The sequence below is a fragment of the Diabrotica undecimpunctata genome, chromosome 9 (genome assembly GCF_040954645.1).
Source record: "Diabrotica undecimpunctata isolate CICGRU chromosome 9, icDiaUnde3, whole genome shotgun sequence".
NCBI lineage: Eukaryota > Metazoa > Arthropoda > Insecta > Coleoptera > Chrysomelidae > Diabrotica > Diabrotica undecimpunctata.
In genome coordinates this window covers 115,839,974-115,863,554 of record NC_092811.1, presented here as the reverse complement: position 1 = coordinate 115,863,554, position 23,581 = coordinate 115,839,974, and the positions used below count along the sequence as shown (strand labels likewise).

Below are 23,581 nucleotides of genomic sequence, written 5' to 3'. Positions count from 1 at the left end.
ACAGATTGTCGTTACACGATTTTTCATAGATACAATTGTGTTAAATTTTTGACTTCTAGGATGATTAGAATAATAATTTATAAATCTGCCGGATGCAGTATCTTTTTGATACCAATCTAATATGATTTTGTTATCATTAGTTCTTATGACTTTGGTATCTAGAAAAGGTATACTATTTTCATTTTCATATTCGACAGTGAATTGAATATTTTGATGGAGTGAATTAAAGATCGTTTGTACTGTCTGAATATGGTTGAATGGTACACTGCATATTATATCATCAACAAATTTATAAATAAATGCTAGTGAAAACGGCAATTTTGAGATTCCAAGGTCTAATAAATGGTCTAGGATAATTGTTGCTAAAATAGGACTAATAGGACTGCCCATTGGTGTTCCAAATATTTGTTTATAGAATTTATCACAAAAACAAAAATATGTGCTGTCAAATAAGAATGTTAATAATGACAGGAAGTCTTTCCTAGATAATGATGTGAATTGTTCTATTTTAGACCATTTTTCTTGTATGATTTCAATGATTAACTTTATTGGGATGTTAGTAAACAATGATACTACATCTAATGATATCAAAACATAGTTATCTGGTAGCTGAATTCCATTTACAGCATTGACAAAAGAAAATGTATCTTTTGTATTGAAACTTGGCTCATTTTCAAATGTCTGTGTAAGTATATTTCCCAAGAATTTGGATATGTTGTAAGTTGTGGAGTTTATAGTACTTACAATTGGACGTAGTGGTATATTTGCTTTATGTATTTTTGGTAGGCCATATAATTTTATTTTATTTATTTATAGAAATTTTATGACTATATAAATTTGCTTGTACTATAATTGTTGATACAGACACTCACTTCTTATCAAAAAACTGATAGCAATACGTGTTTTAGAATGTTTTTATAAGAGACAAAAAAATTGACATTTTTATGTTTTGTTAATTTTTAATTTTAGTCACTTTATACCATTCTTGCTTAATAGGTGAGTTAAAGATATTGTCTTTTTACCATGCAACGACAAAATTTAACGTTTGACGAGATGAATAGAGCCGTGGTCCTCCTTCAAACTGGTATGCAACAAACTCAAGTTGCTGATCAGCTGGGTGTCTCTCAAAGCGTCGTAAGTCGTTTGTGGCGTCGGTTTAGAGACACTGGAAGTCCAGCCGAGCAACATCCAGGACGTGGTCGCTCTACAACTGTCGCTCAAGACCGATATTTAATTTTAAATGCCAGAAGGCAACCAACAATCACAGCACCCGAGCTGGTTAATAAATTACAGCTTGCACATAATGTAACAATTAGCAGCAGTACTGTAAGGAATCGTCTCCATGAAGCCAATTTTCGTAGTTGGCGACCACTGAGTAGTCCACCTCTATCTAGAGGCAATCGCGCTGCAATATTATCCTAGTGCCAAGAGTTTCAGAATTAGACTGACAATGACTGGGCCACAGTTTTGTTTAGTGACGAGTATAGATATGGATTTCATCCATATTCTCGTCGGACAAGAGTTTGGAGACGACCCGGAAATGGAGAACGATTACGACATCTTCAAGAAGTGTATACATGCAGAGGTGGTACATTAATGGTATGGGCGGAATCATGATTGACGGAAGAACTGACCTCATTTTCCCACGTGGCTTTCTCACAATTCAGCAATATTTGGACACTATTTTTGAACCTGTTATGCGCCCATTTGCTGATGCTATTGAAGAAAATTTTTACTTTATGCATGATAACGCTCGACCACATGTTGCGCATATTGTAACAAACAGGTTGGATAACGAGGGTATTGATGTATTGCCGTGGCCAGCACCAGCACCGGACTTGAATCCCATTGAGCATGTATGGGACATGCTCCAACAGAGAATTACTCCACATATGGGCAATATCTACAATGAGTTTCAATTAAAAGAGCTTCTGAGAGAACAATGGACACAACTACCTCAAGCAGACATTAAGAATGTGATTCGGAGCATGAACAATAGATGTAGAGCTGAGATAAACCAACGTGGTGGCCATACTTTATTTTAAGTTTATTTTTCGTATTTTTGGCATTTTATGGTGGTATGTGAAACATGGGTGATTTGAAATATATTTTTTTTGCTCCAATTTTCTGTTTTTTTGCAATTTATGGTTTTTGACATATTAAGCAACAATTTAAACTACAAATTTTGTATTACTTTTTTTAAGTTGATTACAGATAAACCAAATACGTCTATTTATAAAATATATATTAATTGAATAAAACTCATACAATGGATTAGACATAAATCTAATCCACAGACATCCAATTTTAACAACGTGTTTACTTATTGGAATCAATACTACTTCCTTCACTAAACTGAAATGATAAGACAAGATAGAGGTGTGGGAACATCACTTCAAACTCATAATTTTCGGGGGTAAACTTCCGTAACAACTTTAACAAACAAAATTAACAAATCGATTAGAAAATAGATCGATTACTCCGCACTTCAGTCAAATAATTATATAAACCTGATTTTCCCGTGACCTATAAGAAAACCCATTAATGTTTTAAATTAAAACTTGGTATAATAGGTAGGGAGGCGATATTAGCATAACAATGATTAAAAACGATAGAAAAGCACGTATTTTAGCTTCTTTTTATATACTTTAAAGAACGAATAATAGTTTTAATGTATAAGACTCCTTCGTTTGTATAGACATTTATTATAAACTAGTAGACAAGTATACAGGGTGTCCCATAATTAATTGGACATTAGCTAATGGGTGATAGCTCGGTGATCAAAATAAAGCGTTTGAGCTCAAATTGTTTAGGCACAATGCTGCTAGTTTTCTTCTACAGGGTGATTCATTAACATTTTTTATATTATTTTTAGGGATATATTGGAAACTATTCCACCGATTTAAGTGAAATTTGGTATCTTGCTATGCTTAATATGAAAATGATACTAGTTTTATCATTCACACTAGACGGCGCCACCTACTATAACATTGGATCATTATTATGGCCATAATTTTTTTGTCCGCCCTGTATAAACATTTTAGGAAAAACCATAAAATAACATTTAATTCTACACAAAAAAGGTATTTTTGTTTCAAATCAAAAAAGTACACCGTTTTCGAAATAAACGTATTTTGTTAATGATACGCATGTCTGTATTTAATTTAATAAAAAAAAAGAATATGTGTGTACTTTGTACGCAGGTAAGAAGTTATACTTCTATTATATGATTTCAACGAAATAAATATATTTTAAACAGTTTATTTGTGTTTTAATTGTGTTTTCACTATCCAGGAGCTAATATCTGCCTTAGCTAATAGTAGAAACACTGCAGCTGGACCTGATGATATTCCTTATGCATTCCTAAAGCATTTGTCTAATTATGGTTTTAATAAACTCCTTAATTTATACAATATAATCTGGGGTTCCCATAAATTTCCATCTCAGTGGAGCAAATCTATTATTATACCAATACTCAAGCCAAATCAGCCAACTATCTTTCCACAATCTTACATACCCATCTCTCTCACATGCACTATGTGTAAGCTAATTGAAAAAATAATCAACAAACGTCTTTTATGGTATTTTGAAAAACACAAGATTATTCCAAAGGAACAATCTGGCTACCAAAGACAGCGCTCCACAAGAGATAATCTGGTAATACTCCAAACCAATATCTCCAGCGCAATAAATTGCAAGCAGGATTTGATAGCAACTATCTTTGATATAGAAGGCGCATTTTTTACCATCTCTAGAAATGCAATCCTTGACAAACTTTTTGAATGTAACCTTATTCACTTTAATACACCCCATTAATGCTATAACCACAAACTATTCTATTGTCCAAGATATTCATGACACATATCAGCTTCTTATAAACCAAAATACAACTATCACTCTGATATGGGTACCATCCCATGTTGGTATTAGTGGTAACGAAAAAGCTGATTGCCTTGCCAAAAAAGCCGCATCATCCACGGACACCATTATCGAAATACAAATTTGCAACGATCTCAAAGCTAGACTGAAGAAGCTTAATCTATCTACTTAACAGATTCTCTGGAATAATGTTACTTCAGCGCTACATGAAATTAAACCCTCAGTGAACCTTCTTAAAACCATGGAAAAGGAAATGTGAAGGGATGGGAATACCAATCCGGTACAACTTCTTGTACACATTAAGCTTTGCAGATGACCAAGTGGTAACGGCTTACGATGAAGAAGATCTGTGCTATATGCTCCGAAAATTAGAAAAAGAATATACAAAAAATGGACTGGAAATAAATCTAGAAAAGACCGAATATTTACCAACAGAGAAAGAACCAGTGAGAAACTTGGAAATGGACGATAATAGGGAAATTAACGGCACTGACAAATTCAAATATTTAGGATTCATACTCTCAAAAAATGGAACCATCGAGCAAGAGATAACCAGCAGATTAGCACAGACAAGAACATGTATTAAACAAATGAACGGGGTACTGTGGGATAGACAGATTACCAGAAATACAAAGAAGAGAATTTATAACACCTTGGTACGCAGTATAATGACCTATGGTGCAGAGAATTGGGTAATAAATAAACGAAACAGGTCCAAAATTACAGCAACTGAAATGGAGTTCATGAGAAGAAGCTGCAGAGTGACAAAAATGGATCGCATCAAAAATGAGGAGATAAAACGAAGAATAGATAGATGAAACTTCTTACCACTCCAAGTTTATCTCGAAAAAATATGGCAATCTTACGGAGATTGCGTATAGGATATACCCGTCTAACTCATGGCTACCTGATGACATCATCTCTACAACCAAAATGTCAGCACTGCAATACGACTCTCCGAATCAGGCATATACTTATCGAATGCCCTTTTTATGCCAAAATATGCCAACAGCTCGATATCAGTACCAACTACAAAGAGGTCCTAAACAGCACAGACTAAATCAACAAGGTTATCAAATTCCTCGAGAAAAATCTACAAGAAGTCGAGAAAATATCATCATTTGATTATAGCAATTTGGTTTAAATCGTAATATTTTAAAGTGTAGAATCTACTGTTTCTTTTTGTACTTAATGACCACCCTGTATATTTTTTTATTTATATTATGTGAAGTGACAAATACCTTCTTTACTTTTATGCTCTGTGCTGTTATTTGCAAACCGTTCTTTCTAGTTAACGTTTCTCACATTATTATTCGCCGTACTATTTTATACTTTAAGCTTTTATAATTGGATAATTTTATTACCAAATATTTACCTTTCGCTACCTATTTTAATGTTTCAATGTAATAATAAAGGTGCACGATACAACATCGCCGGTATTGTTTTTTTAATATCACACTATGCAAGGGAAGGTTGATTTAATTATCAACAAAGTTAAATAAAGCTGCCACCTGTAATTTTTGCTCATGAAACTCAGCTGGAGAGTCTACGAAATTAATTTAAAATCAATTTGCATTAAGGCAACGAACAAATTAAAAGGGAGAACCGTATACCTGTAGTTAGGGAGGCGACGTTAACCATTTATACATGATTTGATTTTAGTGTGATCGTGTGCGATTTCAATGATAGGAACTGAGTGATACCAATATCCGATAGGGGAGATAATTCTCAAATAAACGTACATTATTTGATAATAATTTCCATGTGAACTGTTCGTATAATATCTTCTTACTTCGAATCTCTCTAGATCCTTCTGATGATTATAAAACCATGTAATACGTAAAGAGAAAATGTATAACAAATTAAAAAGAAATATGAACATTTATATACCTACACTCACAAATGTGTGTGTAGGCTTTTTTTATTCTTGGGGAATGCAGTCAATTGATTTAGACAATCTATAGCAGCATTTATACTGTCCTCCGGAGGCGTGTCAGCCGGGAGCTGACAGCCGTGCCGGACGCATCAAGGAATTTGGATATTGGTCAAAATACTTGGGAATTCCAAGTTTGGCCAAATCCAAATTTCTAATTGACTCGATGCAGGGAAATTCCACTTTTGCTACGTAAAACAAAGGATTTGTTTTACATAAAAGCAGGTAGATTTTCTCTCATCGGGCAGTCGAGCTTGCCTCTTCTACTGTAGACCTAGTCGGTGCTATTATTGTTCCTACTAAGTTATTGTTTTATTTCTGATTTCCTATATATACCATTTTATTTTAGCATTATTGTATATTCAGACCTTTTCAGGTTAGAATATTACATTGATCTATATTTGTTCATGTACTGATTGTTTGATATTTTATTTGATTATTTTGATTGTTTATTTTTCTTGTATTTTGTGTCTAAGTTGTTCTTCCGTAAGTTAAGAACACTTACAAATATTTATCTTGCTTTTTCTATTTTATATTTTGATTTGTACTTTGTATAAGTAGTTCTTTCCGGTAAGTCAAAGAACTCTTAGAAGTATTTCTCTGATATCTGACTTGTTATTTTATTGTGTGTCTAAATCGTTCTTTTCCGGTAAGTCAAAAGAACCCTAAGAAATATTTTCATATCGCATTATTATTTCTGATATTTTATCTAAGATATCTTCTTCCGTAAGTTAAGAAAATACTTATATATTTGTCTATTTCATTTTTCCATTTTTTGCTAAGCTGTTTCTTCTGTAAGTCAAGAAACACTTAGCACTATTTTCACATCTTTTCTATATTTGATTTTTCTTATTTTCTATTATAAGTCGTTTCTTCCGTAAGTCAAGAAACACTTATAAATATTTGTGCATTTATTTTACTATATTTGATTCTCTTGTTTATTTTCTGTTCTAAGTTGTTTCTTCCGTAAGTCAAGAAACACTTAGACATATTTCTATAATCTGTTTCATTTTTGCATTTCTCGTTTTATATTTTGAGTATTTTATTTTTCCACTCTAAGTTGTTTCTTCCGTAAGTCATGAAACACTTAGAAATATTTCCATATTTTACTCTCACATTTACATATTTCATTTATCTATATTTCTGTCCTAAGTTGTTTCTTCCGTAAGTCAAGAAACACTTAGAAACATTTTTCTTTGCATTATATTTTTATACCATTTAATTTACTTGTTTACTAAGTTATTCCTTCCGTAAGTCAAGGAATACTTCATTTTTACCTATCTGTTTTCCATTTTTGCTCTGTTACTTTGTAACTGTTCCTTGGAACCGTTACCTATAACAGATATTTGTCACTGGGACTGTTATTTATAACAGCGGTGGTATTTAACCTTTCTACCAGCGACAAACCAAAGATGGTGAATACCCGATCCAATTGCGGGGATAGGAAGAAGCCCGAAGAGACGGCGATGGGTCCTACAGGCCCAAATGCCCCCTCTCGACAACAATACGAAGTAACACCTACTAGCGTACTCAGACAGCTATTGTTACTATAACGGCGAAATACTAGAAAACTTCCACAAGTGTTTCTGATAACGAGTTGAATAACTCAAAACACGTGTAGAACAATGGTGGAATTCAAATTGAAATAAAATGCAATCTTTCTACGTAAAGAGTGAAAAAAATAGTATTTTCAAGGGTGAACTATGGATGCATGTCGGGGTAAAAGGTTATTCCTAGCGTCGTTTAACAGCCTCCAGTAAGAGGTTTTGAGTTTGGGGTTCACCTAATTCGCTATCGAAGCGAGGTCTTCCGACTTCTTGTTACTTTTTATAGATACCGCTGCTAGGGTACTCAGGCAGTTATTGCTACTATAACGGCCAAATACTAGACTGCATTTCATTTGAGTTTAAACTTCCACAAGTGTTCCGGATGAGGAGTTGAATTACTCGAAACACGTCTAGAACAATGGTGGAATTATAATTGAAATGAAATGCAATCCTTTACTTTCACACACAGACACACACACACACACACACACACACACATATATATATATATATATATATATATATATATATATATATATATATATATATATATCATTAACATTTAAATCTTGTTTACAAAATTATTTATCTTGTTAACAAAATTTGTTTCAATTTCTTTTTTGTATTCTTTCATAAATAAATGTGCTTATAATGGAGATAAATAATGGACTTATTGTTAGGCCAAAGTTTTGTTTGTAGAAATATTATTAAATAGAAAGTAGGTGTCGTTAATAAGTTCCATTTATAGATAATATATTCCAGTGGCGGCTCGTGGCTTTAGAGACAAGGTCGACAAGTTTTTTTTGTCTCCTCAGATAGGTTTACCGTCTAATAAAAAGGCTTCAATCATCATAGGAGGTTTTCTGCTTTTTTGGTTTTTTCTATAAATTTAGAACATAAACATGTTTATAAATTAACTTAAGTCTACGCTGTTAAGTAGCAAAATGGGTTATAACGTCATCGTAAAATTTATTAGAGTTTTGGAGAGTTTTTAAAAGTTTTTTTCTTTTGACATTTGAGACAAGCTTGACATACTCTCTTGTTTCATGGTGTTTCGACAATACGTTTTGATTTTTTTGAGAAAAGGGAAATTTCGTTCATTTAAGGCAGAAGTTGGTGATAATGAGAGAATTAATAACAATAATTTATTAATTTCGGTTACAGTTTGTTGTAATTGCAGTATATAAAATTATATATATATATATATATATATATATATATATATATATATATATATATATATATATATATATCTTGTAACTTATCCCACCTTCCGAAAATATTTGGATTAGCATATAAAACTTTTAATTAATTTTCTAATTTTATTTTATTAAAGAATGATGGATAATTTTTGAATTAACCTGTCTAATAAATATCTTGGAAATTCTTTGGCGTAACTTTTGGCGTAATTTTGAATCGTCAAAGGGGTCAAAAATTTGCAAATCTTCAATATTCGAAAAACGAGTATCTATTTGCATAATAATAGTATCCAACATTTCAAAATATACTCGTTTTTCGAGATCTGTGTCTGTGTCATGCCTTTGTCTTTTTTTTTTGGGGTTCAGATATATCAAGCGAGTCCAAAACGTCACTGCGTTTATACTGGAAATTACTATCATTACGAAAATGAGATGTTGCACCAGTTTTGTTATTCTATTTTTGGAATAAATGATGTCAGTTGACTGATTTTGAACAACATTAAATATCAAATGGGTTTGGGTAAACACTTTCTTAAAAATATTTAAAAGTATGTTAAAAAAGTAATCATTTAATAAATATTTCAAACGGATTGCTTTACGGATCAAGATATCATTACTTTCAAAATCGTCGCATTCAATAATAAAATCAAAAACTTCCAAAAGCTGTTCACGAAAATCTGATACAGTGAAAACTAACGGATATTTAAAACTCCATCGCGTCTGACAAAATGTTGACATTTTTTTTAAACAAACTGTTCTAAAACATTACTCCGTTTCGGCGAGCTTGAGAAAAATGAACCGCTTAAACTGGCAAAAAAGACGACATTCGTTAATTTTTTTACACGTATCCTGCAAAACTAAATTCATTCCATGCGCATGACAGCGAGTAAATAAAGCTTGTGGTGCAACAGTTTTAACTTTTGCCTGGAGACCATTCACCAGACATCACGGCAGCGCCGTCATAAGTTTGCACTATGATCTTCTTCCATTTGGTGATTTGTCTCTTGCTATTCGTACTATTCTATTTTCTGTCATTCTTTCGATGTGTTGATTTCATTCCACTTTTCTTCTTTTGGTCCACGCGTTTATTTCCTCTATACCACATCTCGCTCGTATTTCCTCACTTCTTACTCTGTCTCTTAGAGTTTGGTGTGTTATTTTTCGTAAGACTTTCATTTCTGTTGTTTCCAGTAGTCTTTGTGTTTTCGCCGTATCTGCTCTTGTTTCCGCTGTGTACGTCATTATCGGTCTTATTGTTCATTTATATATCCTGGTTTTCGTTTTCATTGTGTTGTATTTGTTTCTCCAGATTGTGTTCACTTGTTTTTGTACTTCTTCTTCCACTTTTCTGTAGCTTGATAGTTTTATTCCCAAGTATTCAGTTTCCATCACTTGTTCTATTATTTTGTTATTTACGACTAGTTTACATCGTCTCGGTTCCGCTGATATCACTATCGTTTTAGTTTTCTCTGTTGAGATCTCCATGTTGTATATGAGCGCCGTATCTTCGAATTCTTTAATTAATCTAGGTCATCTTCATTTTCGGCTGTTATTATGGCGTCGTCAGCGTAGCATATTATCCTTATTTTCTTTTCTCCCATTCTATATCTTCTTCTTTTTTTAACTTTCTTTATGATTTCATCCATTATCACATTAAATATTAATGGGCTCAGCGAATCTCCTTGTCTAATGCCAGTTTCATATTTGATAGGTTGCGATAGTTTTCCTTTACATCTTACCATAGCTATGTTATCTTTATATATATTTTCAATGGTTTTTACTAAATCCAGTGATATTCCCTTTTCATATAATAAATGTATCGCGTCCCGAATTCTCACTCTATCAAACGCTTTCTTCAAATCTATCAGACACATATATGCTGGTTTGTTGTATTCCAGCGATTTTTCTTTTATTTGTCTTATTACAAAAACTGCATCCGTGCATGATCTTCCTGTTCGAAATCCTTGCTGTTCCTCTTGCAGAGATATTCGTTCGTTTATTTTTGTCGCTATTATTCTTGTTGTCAATTGAGTGTTGTATTTAATAGATTTATTGCTCGATAATTATTGGGGTATTTCTTATCTCATTTTTTGAAGAAAATCACCATGATCGCTCTCCTCCATTCATCTGGTATTCTGTTCGTGGTGATTATTTTATTAATAAGAAGTTGCAGTTGTTGTACAAGGTGATCACCTCCATATTTTAAGAGTTTATTTGGTATTTGATCTTCTCCTGGTGACTTTCTGTTTTTTAATTTGTTTATTCCTTCTTTCACATCGTTTTGGGAGATTTCAGTCTTTTCCTCAGTTATTATATTTGGCGTTTCTGGTAAAGGTTCTTCGTTTTGTTTTTTAAACATTTCTGTCAAGAAGGCCACCTATGTATCTATCCTCTTGTATGTGTTCTATTTCAACTAGTTTTTTCATTTCGCTTCTTTGTTGACTTATGAAGCGCCATACTTGTTTCTGTTGTCCATATAAATCCATCTCTAGTCCTTTTGTGAATCTTTCCCAGTAATCTGTTTTCGTTTTTCTTACCAATTGACGAGTTTCAGTTCTTATTCTTTTATATTCTTCATATGATTCATTCGTTTTTTCTGATTTACATTTTAGGAAAGCTTTCTTTTTTTGTTGACATTTTTGTTTAACCTCTAGTGTAAACCATGGTGTTTTCGTTGAATACTTTTTGTTTATTATTTTCGTTCCAAGGGCTTCTCGGGCAGCATCCAGAATATTTTTCTTAAGTTTACTCCAGTTAGTCTCTACATTGCTTTCATTTTCGATATTCTCCATTTGTATTTTCTTGCATTGAATCTAATTTTACCAAGTACCAAATAGTGATCGCTTCCCACATTGGGTGACGTCAAACAAATTGATTTTTGATATAAAAAATTTTAATCTGTCCTTTAAAACACCAAAAATATATTCTGCCTTATGGCTTTTATTCACGTCTGTAAACCCTAAAAACCTCTCATAAATATTACCACGTAACGCGTATTAACGATCTGATGCATCGTGTCCCCTAGATGATAATTCCTGACAACTTTTTCAATGCTCTTTACAATTTCCTGACAAAAATTACAATATCAATTAAACGACGTAAAACTGCGTGATTATTTTTTACAATTTCGTTACGTACAATTCGTTATGTTTAATAGAATTTTCACGTTGAACATTATCTAATGAATCATAGATATTTTGTTTTCCAAATAAATCTAATTTAATCTGGCTATACGTATGATCTTTCAAAATACAATGTTTCTGTAAAACCTTAAATAATTCCTTTAACTTATCGTAACCAGAATCACACCACGGTTTTTGATGTTTGCTCCTATTTGTTGAAAATAAAATGCAAGGCCAACAGAAAACTTTGTTTTTTATTTCAGTGCCGGTAAGCCATGAGTACTTATTGTACCAATTATCCGAAAATAAACTATTGCTTCCCTTATCCCCGGACTAATATTTATAGCCGGGACATTTTAGGCAAAGGACGACCCTTATTTTTAATATCAATTTGTTCTTCGTATGGAATAGATGAAAAACCATTTTGCAAAATATAATTTACAATATCAGATTTATCAGTACTTACAGTTTCTCCCATAGCTTGCATTTTTTAGGTTACTTTACCGGAGTTTGTTTACACTTTAATTTTTTTTTTTTTTTTTTTTTTTTATTAAATTTGTAAATTTACAATCTGCTATTACAAGCTATTAGTAAATGTGAGTATTGCAAATACATGAGAGGAGAAATTATCCACTGATAACACTCCCAATACTAACACTAACAAATAAAATCAGTGTAGGATTATAATTTGAAACTAGAATTGAAATGGAAATTAAAATTAAAATTAGTGAATAAAGTCTGTTGGCCACTGTCTCTTCAATCTTCGTCTGACATCTGGTTGTAGGTGTAGTTGTCTTGCTTCCTCGTTGGGGTGGGCTGGTAGATGTTCTAGATAATTTCTTGTTAGTCTGCTGATTTCGTCTTCAACGAACGGTATTCCAGAGTCATCATGTAGTGTTTTATTACTAACGTACCACGGCGCATTGAAAATCATTCTGAGTATTTTGGATTGGATCCTCTGAATGATTTTGGTATTAGAAGGCTTTGCACAGCCCCATAGTTGCACCCCATATGTCCATATAGGCTTTATTATGCACTTATACAAGAGAAGTTTATTATCTGTGGATAACTGTGATTTTCGGCCTATTAACCAATTCATTTGACGTATTTTCATGTTGATTTGGATTTTTTTTGCCAAGATGTGTGCTTTCCAAGTGAGCTTTTGATCAAGTGTCATTCCCAGGTATTTGACTTCTGTTTTTACTGGTAGTAATATGTTGTTCAGTCTAATTCTTGGACATATGATGTTCCTGTTGGTGAATGTAATTTGATTAGACTTAGTATGGTTAACTTTGATTTTCCATCTATTCATCCAGTCTTGTAGTAGGTTCATGTGTATTTGAAGGTTTCCTGATGCTACTTGGGGGTCATCATCGATGGATATTATGGCGGTGTCATCTGCGAATGTTTGCGCCGCAAACAATTATATTAGACTTTTTATTACAACCGGCAACAGTGTGCGTGTCTTTACCCAGCAGTGCGCGCACCGAAGAGACGACAAGGGGGAAGAGAGACGACTAGACATCAAGCAGCAAACAGTGAGGCAGTTTCGGTAAAAGACAATAAATTCGTATAAGTTCTTCATTTTACAAAAGGCAATGTTTTTGTTTTAAACAGCATTAAAGCCAGTGTTTTACAGTCCACCATAGTTTTAATTTTGCCTAGTTACAATACAATAAACATTATTGGTCCAAACGAGCACGGATGGAACATTTCTTGACGAACTATAGAAAGGCTGAAATTCAAGTTTCTACGGTTGTGTCGACGCTAAGAAAGACAAACACTTTTTACCGGCAAATTGGTAAGTGAGCGATCCTTTTTTATCTATTCCAAACAATAACATTTTTTATTATAGCCTCATTAATTTAATTTATTTGTTTTGAAAATAAAGCTATAAATTTAAGTTTGAACTATATTACAGTCACCTCAAATACGATATTTATTTTAAGTAGGTTAAAATTACTGCAAATTCAATATACAGGGTGAATCAATTTTCAACTTAAAATATTTTTTATTTTCTGTCTTTTCAAACATATCTAGCTAACATTACACTATATTTAAACGATCTTTGGTGGTGTTTGCACTCGATTAAACATGAAAGCAGAACTGAAAAAACTCATTTCGCGCCGCACATCGCTAAATTCTAAACTATCAAGCTTTACTAGCATAGTTAACAATATGGCAAATGAGGCAAATATTTCAGAACAGGACATTTTAAAATTAAAATTAAGACTAGAAAAGATAGAACCATTATGTGGGGAATTCGATAGTATTCAAAGCGATATCGATATCAATGCTGAGGGAGAACTAGAATTACAACAAACTCAGGATAACGAAAGGTTCACTTTCGAAAATAATTATTTCGATTCTGTGGCACTAGCCAAACACTTGATAAGCAAATACGATAATTCAAATTCAAGCAATATTCCTGATAATGACAATATAAATTTGAGTTCTTTGCCTCCAATGCATCTAAAAACATTTAGCGGTAACTACGAGGACTGGATCGAATTCCGCGATACTTACATAGCCATGATACACAGCAATAAAAAATTGGACGATATGAAAAAATATTATTATCTTAAAGGTTCATTAGAAGGTTCCGCGGCACAAGTCATTAAAGAAATTAAATTCGGGGCTTCTTATTACAACAGTGCTTGGAACTCACTATGCGAAAGATACGATAGGGCTAAAATGTTAATTCACAAGCACGTAAAAGCACTTTTTAATATAGAAACAATAAGCAAAGAAACTTCACACAAAATACGAGCATTGGTTGATGAAGTTTCTAATCATTTGCAGGCATTAGAGAATTTAAATAAAAGTACTGACAATTGGGATCTACTCTTGATTCATATGATTACATCTAAATTTGACAATAATATTTTACGTGATTGGGAAAAACATACTAAAGAGATGCAAGACGAAACGTGGAGCGATTTAAAGCGATTTCTAAGGGATCGTGCAGACTATTTAGAAAAAATAGAGGGTAAGATTGAAAAGCAGCCTTCAATACAAGAGAAATCGGGTAAATTCGATGCCAAGCAACGGTCTAAAGGGTATGCTCGAAGTTTTACTTCTACAAGCGAGTTTAACGGTACTAGCAAAGGTTGTGTTTTCTGCAAGGGCGATCATTCAATTTATTCCTGTGAGCAATTTCTTAGGCTTTCTATTTTTGAGAGGCGCAATTTTGTCAATAAAGCCAAATTATGTCTAAACTGCTTAAGAACAGGCCATATTCGTTCTAAATGCAAACTAGGACCTTGCCGAAAATGTAAGCAATGGCACAATACTCTTATTCATGAGGAAATCTCTAGTAATAAACATGAAAACAATGAAACTATAGCAAACAATAACACTTCTCTAACTACCATAACTGCATTGCCCTCTGTGCAGCAAACAATTTTATCAACTGCCTGTGTAAAAATAGCAGATTCGAGGGGTAAATATCACATTGCGCGTGCGCTTCTAGATTCAGGTTCTCAGAAATCATTCATAACCGAGCGCTTCTTCAATCTCTTAGGTTTTCAGGGTCAAGCTACCAATCTTTCTATCACTGGCATCAGCAATCAGACTTCTTGTTCTTCCAGAAAGTGCAATATATGTATAGAATCACAATATCACTATTTTAAGGCTGATGTTACATTTTTTATTCTAAAGGAAATAACTAGCAATCTACCTGCAACATTTGTCGATAATGAAACCTTGAATATCCCAAGCAATATTATCCTAGCGGATTCTAAGTTTCTCGAATCTAGACCTATTGACATTTTAATTGGGGCAGATCTATTTTGGCAACTATTATGTCCCAACCAAATCAAAATCAACCAGTACGTTTTCCAAGAGACTCATCTAGGATGGGTTGCATCGGGTCAGGTCGGCCTCTCTAGTTTAAACAATATCAGATGCCACCTCAGCACTAGCATTAATTTGGATTTGCAAATGCAATTAGCAAAATTTTGGGAATTGGAGGAATGCCAATCTACGAAGATTCTCTCCACTGAAGAGCAATTTTGTGAAGAGCACTTCAAGGAAAATACACGTCGTAACGAGAACGGTCGATTTATTGTGCGTCTTCCATTAAAGCAGTCACCAGAATCACTAGGTGAATCCAAGGTTCAAGCAGAACAGAGATTCTACAGCCTTGAAAGAAAACTAAAAAGAAATCCATCATTCCGTGAATTGTACGTTCAGTTCATGCAAGAATACCAAGAGCTTAATCACATGACTGCGATAGAAGAAAACGATTATCCTCATCCTGTATACTATATGCCACATCATGGAGTGCTTCGTGAACAAAGTTTGACTACCAAACTACGAGTAGTATTTGACTGTTCAGCACCGACCACATCAGGGTTGTCTTTGAACCATATTCAATGCCTCGGGCCTACCTTACAGGATGATCTATTTTCAATAATAATTAGATTTCGTCAGCACCGATATGTCGTAACAGCGGACATCGAGAAAATGTATCGCATGATTACTGTTGACGATGAATGCAAAAACTTACAAAGAATATTATGGAGGGACGATCCTTCCGAACCAATAAAAACATTTGTTCTAAACACCGTTACATACGGACAAGCATGTGCGTCTTACTTAGCAATAAGATGTCTCATCCAACTCGCCACAGACAATGAAAAAACTTTTCCCGAGATAGCGGAAATTATTCTGCGCGATTTCTACGTTGACGATATGCTTACTGGAGCAGACACTATTGAAGACGCCCAACATATTTGTCAAACCGTCTCAAACATTTTAAAGGCAGGTTGTTTTAATCTACGAAAATGGTATTCTAATGACAATAAAGTATTAGATGGCTTGCAGCATTCAAACGATGCATGTATTTTGAAGTTTGATCCAGAAGAAAAGGCAAAAACGCTTGGACTAACATGGTCATGTAATGCGGATTTACTACATTTTGAGGTGGAAACACTACCCATCAATAAAATTCCTACGAAGCGATCTGTTCTTTCTTCAATATCCAAGATTTTTGATCCATTAGGACTTTTAGGTCCATGCACAGTGTTAGCCAAAACTATAATGCAAAAACTTTGGCTCGAGAAGATTTCTTGGGATGCACCCATTCCAAACGATTTAGCAGAACGTTGGATTAAATTCCAATCTGAATTAGCCCAGCTTAGTCAAGTCAATCTTCCTAGGCATGCCATATGCAAGAATTATAAATACATTGAAATTCATGGATTTGCCGATAGCTCTAGTATTGCATATGGGGCGTGCATTTATTTGCGTAGTCTAAATCATGACAATCAGGTCCACATTCATTTACTTTGCTCCAAGTCAAAGGTAGCTCCAATAAAAACAATTAGTATCCCTAGGTTAGAGCTTTGCGGAGCACTTTTGTTAGCACGTTTATTCAATAAAGTGAAGCAATCTTTGAGAATAACAATAAACGAAACCATTTTATGGTCGGATTCTACTATAGTACTATCCTGGATTCGCACCAGTCCAAATTTACTGAACACATTCGTCAGTAATCGAGTATCCGAAATTCAATCTCTCACTTCCAATTGCAAATGGCGACACGTATCATCACGTGACAATCCATGTGACATCTTGTCCAGAGGTCTATTTCCCAGCCATATTTTGAATCACGAGATATGGTGGTCAGGTCCTCCATGGCTTCAGTTGAATGAATCCTCTTGGCCCACCTCAAAGTTCGACTATATTTTAAACCTACCAGAATTAAAGCAACAGAATTTCACTCATTTGGCCACTGCCTCAAAGTTATTTCCATTTGAGCGCTTTTCACGTCTTAGTCATTTAAAAAGAGTGGTTGCTGTGTGTTTTCGTTTCAAATCAAATTCTCTGCGCTCAGATAAGGAGAAAAGATCTCTTAATAAATTTCCTATTTCCATTGACGAATTAGATCAAGCTTTTCATTCATTAATTCGAATGTCACAAAAGGAATCTTTCTCAAATGAAATTGAACTCTTAACCAATAGCAAATCAATAATTAAGGGCAAACTAGCTAGTCTAAACCCATTTTTGGACGATAAAGGACTTCTGCGGGTAGGCGGTCGTCTGATCAATTCTTCCTATGAATTTAATAAAATTCATCCTATTGTTTTAGACTCAAAGCACAAGTTTTGTCAGCTTCTTTTTCAATTTGAGCACTATAGATTAATGCATCTTGGTCCTCAGGGTTTGTTAGCCACTATCCGAGAACAATTCTGGCCCATCGGGGGTAGAAGACTCGCTAGGTCAACAGTTAAATCGTGCCTCACTTGTTTTCGATTTAATCCAAAGACCATACAACCTATGATGGGTAACTTACCTAAGGAGCGCCTCAATTTGTCTAGTCCTTTTAGCTATACCGGAGTAGATTATGCTGGACCTTTCAATATCAAAACGCACAAGGGGCGTGGTGGTTCTATAATTAAAGGTTACATCAGCTTGTTTATCTGCTTCACTACAAAGGCGATGCATATGGAACTTGTTTCAAGTCTTTCAGCAAACGAATTTTTACTTGCTCTTCGTAGATTTGTTGCACGGAGGGGCAAGCCTATAAAGATATTTTCCGACAACGGAACTAATTTTGTTGGGGCATTTAAAGAGTTAGGTACTTTTCTTTCTAATAACGAACTAACCTTGCAGAAAGCATATACTCAAGAAGCTATTTCATGGCATTTCAACCCACCGTATTCACCACATATGGGCGGAATCTGGGAAGCGGGTGTTAAGAGTTGTAAGCACCATTTAAAGAGAGTTCTTCAAAACACTCATTTTACATTTGAGGAATTCAATACTATGTTAAATCAAATTGAGGCTATATTAAATTCCCGTCCGCTCTGTCCGCTATCATCCGATCCATCCGACTATACTCCATTAACTCCTGCTCATTTTTTAATTGGTCGACCATTGGTTGCATGTCCAGACCGCAACATTACTGAAGAAAGGGTAAACCGTCTTACCAGATATCAGCACATCCAGTTATTGTGTCAGCATTTTTGGCGACGTTGGAGTCTCGAATACATAGCCGAACTTCAATACAGAACCAAGTGGAAAACCAACCATGGCAGCCTATCTGAGGGTTCTCTTGTTTTACTCAAGTCGGACAATACTCTACCTACTCAATGGCGTCTAGGTCGCATCGTTCATATTTTCAAAGGCTCTGATAACGTCGCAAGAGTAGCATCAATCAAGACCCAAGATGGAATCGTTAAGCGGAGCTTTACAAAAATTTGTCCATTACCAATTGAAAGCTAAGGCCCTTTGCTTTCAAGGCCGGGGGCATGTTTGCGCCGCAAACAATTATATTAGACTTTTTATTACAACCGGCAACAGTGTGCGTGTCTTTACCCAGCAGTGCGCGCACCGAAGAGACGACAAGGGGGAAGAGAGACGACTAGACATCAAGCAGCAAACAGTGAGGCAGTTTCGGTAAAAGACAATAAATTCGTATAAGTTTTCATTTTACAAAAGGCAATGTTTTTGTTTTAAACAGCATTAAAGCCAGTGTTTTACAGTCCACCATAGTTTTAATTTTGCCTAGTTACAATACAATAAACAGCGAACATGGCTACTGTGGTCGTATTTGTTGTTGGAATATCAGCAGTGTATATGAGGTACAGGAGGGGACCCAGGACACTTCCTTGAGGGACACCGGATTTTATGGGATAGTAATGAGAGGTTTCTGTAAGGAATCTGACTTGAAAGTGACGTTCTGTGAGGTATGATTTTAAGAGTAGATAGTGAGGAGTGGGAAAGGATGATTTAAGTTTATACAGGAGACCATCATGCCAAACACGGTCGAAGGCTTGTTCTATATCCAGGAAGGCAGCAGTGCAAATTTTTTTCTCTTCGAGGCATACATTAATGTTTTTAACAATCCTATGACACTGTTGTAGAGTTGAATGGGCTTCGCGGAAACCAAACTGGTGTGTGGGGATCACTGAATTAATTCCGATGTCTTCTGAGAATCTTTGGAGCAGAAGTCTTTCTAAGATTTTTGACATTATTGGAAGTAAGCTGATTGGTCTATATGAAGTAGTAATATTTGGTGGTTTATTTGGTTTACTAATCATAATTATTTGTGCGAACTTCCAATTAATCGGGTAGTAGGCTAATCTTATGATACTATTATATATCATTGTTAGTAGGACAATTGCTTTTCTCGGTAATTTTTTTAATATTAGCCCAGTGATCATGTCAAAGCCTGGTGCTTTGTAGTTATTGCATCTAGAAATTTGTTCTTTGACATTATTAGGAGTAAAGTATTTGATTGGTAGCATCATTGGGCATGGAGCGTCTAAGAAGTTTTTAACTTGTTCTTCGTTATTATTGTTATTAAGTTCAGGTACACCAAAAACGTGTGAGAGATGTTCAGCAAATATTGATGCCTTTTCTTGTTCAGTTTTTCCCCAGCTTCCATCGGCTTTCCTTAGAGGTGGTATGTGCTGTATAGGTCTCTTGAATGATTTCGTTGCTTTCCAGATGCTGTGGTCTTCTTTTGACAGGCTGTTGATGAATAGTTCAAATGTATCATTCCTCGCGTCTTGTAGAGCAGTTTTAAGTTGCCGTGTTAATCTATTGTATTCATTTTTATCTATAGGATTGCGACTTCTTTGCCATATGCGCCTGGCTCTTCTTTTTTGTGCAACAAGACGTTTTATATATACGGGTATGTTGGTGTCACTTGGTTCTTTGTCATTCTGAGGGGGTGTAGCTATTTCAGCGGCTGCATGTATAGTTTGGGTGAGAAGAAGCACAGCATTATCGATATCGTCTGGTTGCTTTAATCTTATATTTAAATTTAAATTTTCATTTATGTAAGACTCGAATATATTCCAGTTGGTTTTTGATGTTGTCAACTTAGGGATATTCGGACGTTTTATAATTTGCGTAGATAGTGTCACAATTATGGGAGTATGGTCGGTAGACAGATCCCAGGATGCTTGTATGTCAAAATAATTTAAGGCCATGTTATGGAGGATAAAGAAGTCGAGTAGATCTGGGATTTTGTTTGGATCTGATGGCCAGTAGGTGGGTTGCCCTGTAGATAAGTAAGAGCTGTTTGTGTTAGCTATGGCTTGTCTGAGATTTTTTCCCTTTGTCGTACATAGTCTTGATCCCCAGTCTGTATGCTTGGCATTCCAGTCACCTCCAATTACGAATTTGTTTGATAGATGTTTGAAGAAGTCTTCATATTCTGCTGTGGTGATATTATGCCTTGGAGGGCTGTACATTGCCGCAATGTCAAAAGACGATGGTTGAGAACTGATACAGATTACTGCAGCTTGTATTTTTTCCGTCTGATACATTATTTCCTCATAGTGTGGTATAGTGTTACGTACAATAATAGCAGCGCCACCGTGTGCTGTTCCATCAGGATGGTTGGTGTTGTAAATAGAATAATGAGGGATCTTGAACATCGTTCTGTCAGTGAAATGGGTTTCCGATATGAGTAGAACATCAATTTTGTTATGTTTAAGAAAGTTAGTAACTTCTGTGTTATGGTTGCCTAGGCCGTTGGCATTCCATTGTGCAATTCGTAGTGACTTAAGTTCCATTACTAATTTTATTTATTACTGTGGAAAGCATGTTTAAGATCACGCTATTTTGATTAATTAGTTGTGAAAACATAGCTTTGAATTCGTTAAGGAAACTCTTCATCATCTCTCCAATGTCACTGTTTGTATTACTTACATGTGTTCCACTTGTTATTTGAGCGTAAGTTGCATGATTCTGGTTGTATGAGTTCGTATTTTTATGGACATTATTTACATTTGTTCCACCCGTTGCTTGTGTGTAAGTCGCGTGATTTTGATTGTTTAAGTGCGGATTATTCTGTACTGTATTTCTGTTATATTGTAGTTGATTGTTCGCTGGAGTGTGCGATGATACTCCTCTTGCTCTGTTTCTACTGCTAATTAACTCTTTATATACCATGCATCCTTTGTAATTTGCGGTGTGTGCTCCATTGCAGAGAGCACATATGGCAGGTGTGTCTCTAGGTTTTTTACAATCAGCTGACATATGGTTGCCTCCACATTTGACACAGTGATAAGGTCTATTACAGTATGTCTTAGAGTGTCCATACAATTGGCATCTGGTACACTGGACAATGTTATTCTTTTTATACGGTGGCTCAATAACTATTTTCGCATTGTTTATAAATTGAATTTCATATATTTTTTTATTATTTCGATTAGGTTCTATATCGACGTAGAACATCATTAGAGGGTCCTTACTTACTCTGTGTTTTATATTTACAATATTGCGTACTAAATGCCCATGTTTTTCTATTTCGCTTTTTATTATATTAATGGGCACTGTATGATGTAGATTACGAATTACAACTCTGTATGCTCTATCCTCTTTCATTTGGTACGTATGATGCACAATTTTTTTGCTGTTTAAATGTCTTACCAGTTTTCGGTATGTTTCTGAGTCACGGGAATTTATTTTTATTGTGTTGTTCTTTAATGCTGTACAATAGAATGTCTCTGTTTGTGTTACTTCCGATAGGCTATTAACCATTTTATTGTATTCAGTAACACCATATATAAAAATTGGTGGGGGTTTGCAGGTTGCTGGAGTTTCGTTGGTATTTTCTGTACTGTTATTGTTGTCGTTTTCGTTTTCATTTTGTAGAATCTGAAATTTATTGCTAGTTACTACTGTGTCTTCGTTTTCTGTTGGTGTCGGAGGATTAATTTTGCGTTTTTTGTTACTATGTTGTATAGTTTGCCATTCGTGGATGTCCGATGACTCAATGTCGCTGATTTCCCCTGAAGATTCTTCACTTTGTAATGTACGTGTCATCTCAATCGAATCGTAAGCTCCATTTTGAGGTGAAGATAATGTGGGATTTATTTTAGGATTGTATTGACAGTTTGAGGAAGATTGTGATAGTACTTGGTTAGGAACATAATATATTGTTGTTGGTGGGTTATTTAAAATTTGTGCTGAATTTGGTTGTAAATTTTGTGGAAAAAGGACATTTGGGCATTCTGGTTGAATTTGCTGTTGCTGATATTGAGTATTTATTATTTGACCATTAACAGTAGCAGTATAAAAAGGAACACTCACCGATAAATCTGGTGGAGCACTCATTTTAATTGTTAAAACTGTATATTTTAATATTTAAATAGTTTATAAATAGTATATCCACTTGAACGATAATGACGGTAAAAACGCGGCCGGAGCCCGTTTTTAATCACCACTATAAACTTTCGCCTAATTCGTATCGATGTTTACAGGTCGAGAGTCAAATGAATACTACTTTAATTTTAAAAAAGAAAAAACTTATCATAGTATTACTTTGTAAAATAAAAATAAATCAATACAAATCGAATTGATCGATATGACACCAGAAAAGCCAGTCCGCGCACTAATTATCACTTTACTACTTAAGTACTTATCCATCCGTAAATAACATTTCATCCCGCGCTTGCAAGGTACGTGAAACTTTACGGCCAATGAAGCATCGGCAGATTCAAATTTGCCGTACTTAGCATTTAAATGCGTACGAACAGAAATGTACGTTTGGTTGCTTATCGACTAATATTCCGTTTATTTTTACATGTAAATCGTCAAGCTTGGGATCGGCGTGCCAAAACTTGTTATAAGAATTTACACAGTCGGATGGATGACTTAGATCTCGGATCATTAATTTGAAAAGTGTCTTGATGTGCAGGGATAACTTGACGTTCAGATTGGTCGAATTATTTTAAAAACCATAAATAAAATGTAGTCTGTATTATCTCACAGATATTTTTTTTACTTCACTGAAAAAAATTACATTAACTTTTACGATAACACATTATCGAACTACTGATTAAGTTAAATATAAAAAAAAAATTATAATATCCATAAATGTGTGGGTCAGCACTGCCGATCCTGACCAGCCGCTACTGATATATTATGTTTTGCTCT

At 34.5% G+C, this 23,581-nt stretch overlaps 1 protein-coding gene across 7 annotated transcripts in view; it reads right to left on the bottom strand.

Annotated features, from left to right (window-relative positions):
- LOC140450416 (uncharacterized) overlaps positions 1–23,581 on the bottom strand; it is a 743,391-nt gene that overhangs the window by 149,607 nt on the left and 570,203 nt on the right. Inside the window, exon 1 of one of the 7 annotated variants that reach the window (XM_072544045.1) lies at positions 22,736–22,833. The exons of 5 other annotated variants lie outside the window; for them this stretch is intronic. In XM_072544045.1, the coding sequence (XP_072400146.1) occupies positions 22,736–22,759 (24 nt within the window). In that variant the 5' untranslated portion in view covers positions 22,760–22,833. Of the gene's footprint in view, positions 1–12,146; positions 12,190–22,735; positions 22,834–23,581 lie in introns of those variants that run through there. One more of the 7 variants, XM_072544047.1, reaches the window with a different exon arrangement.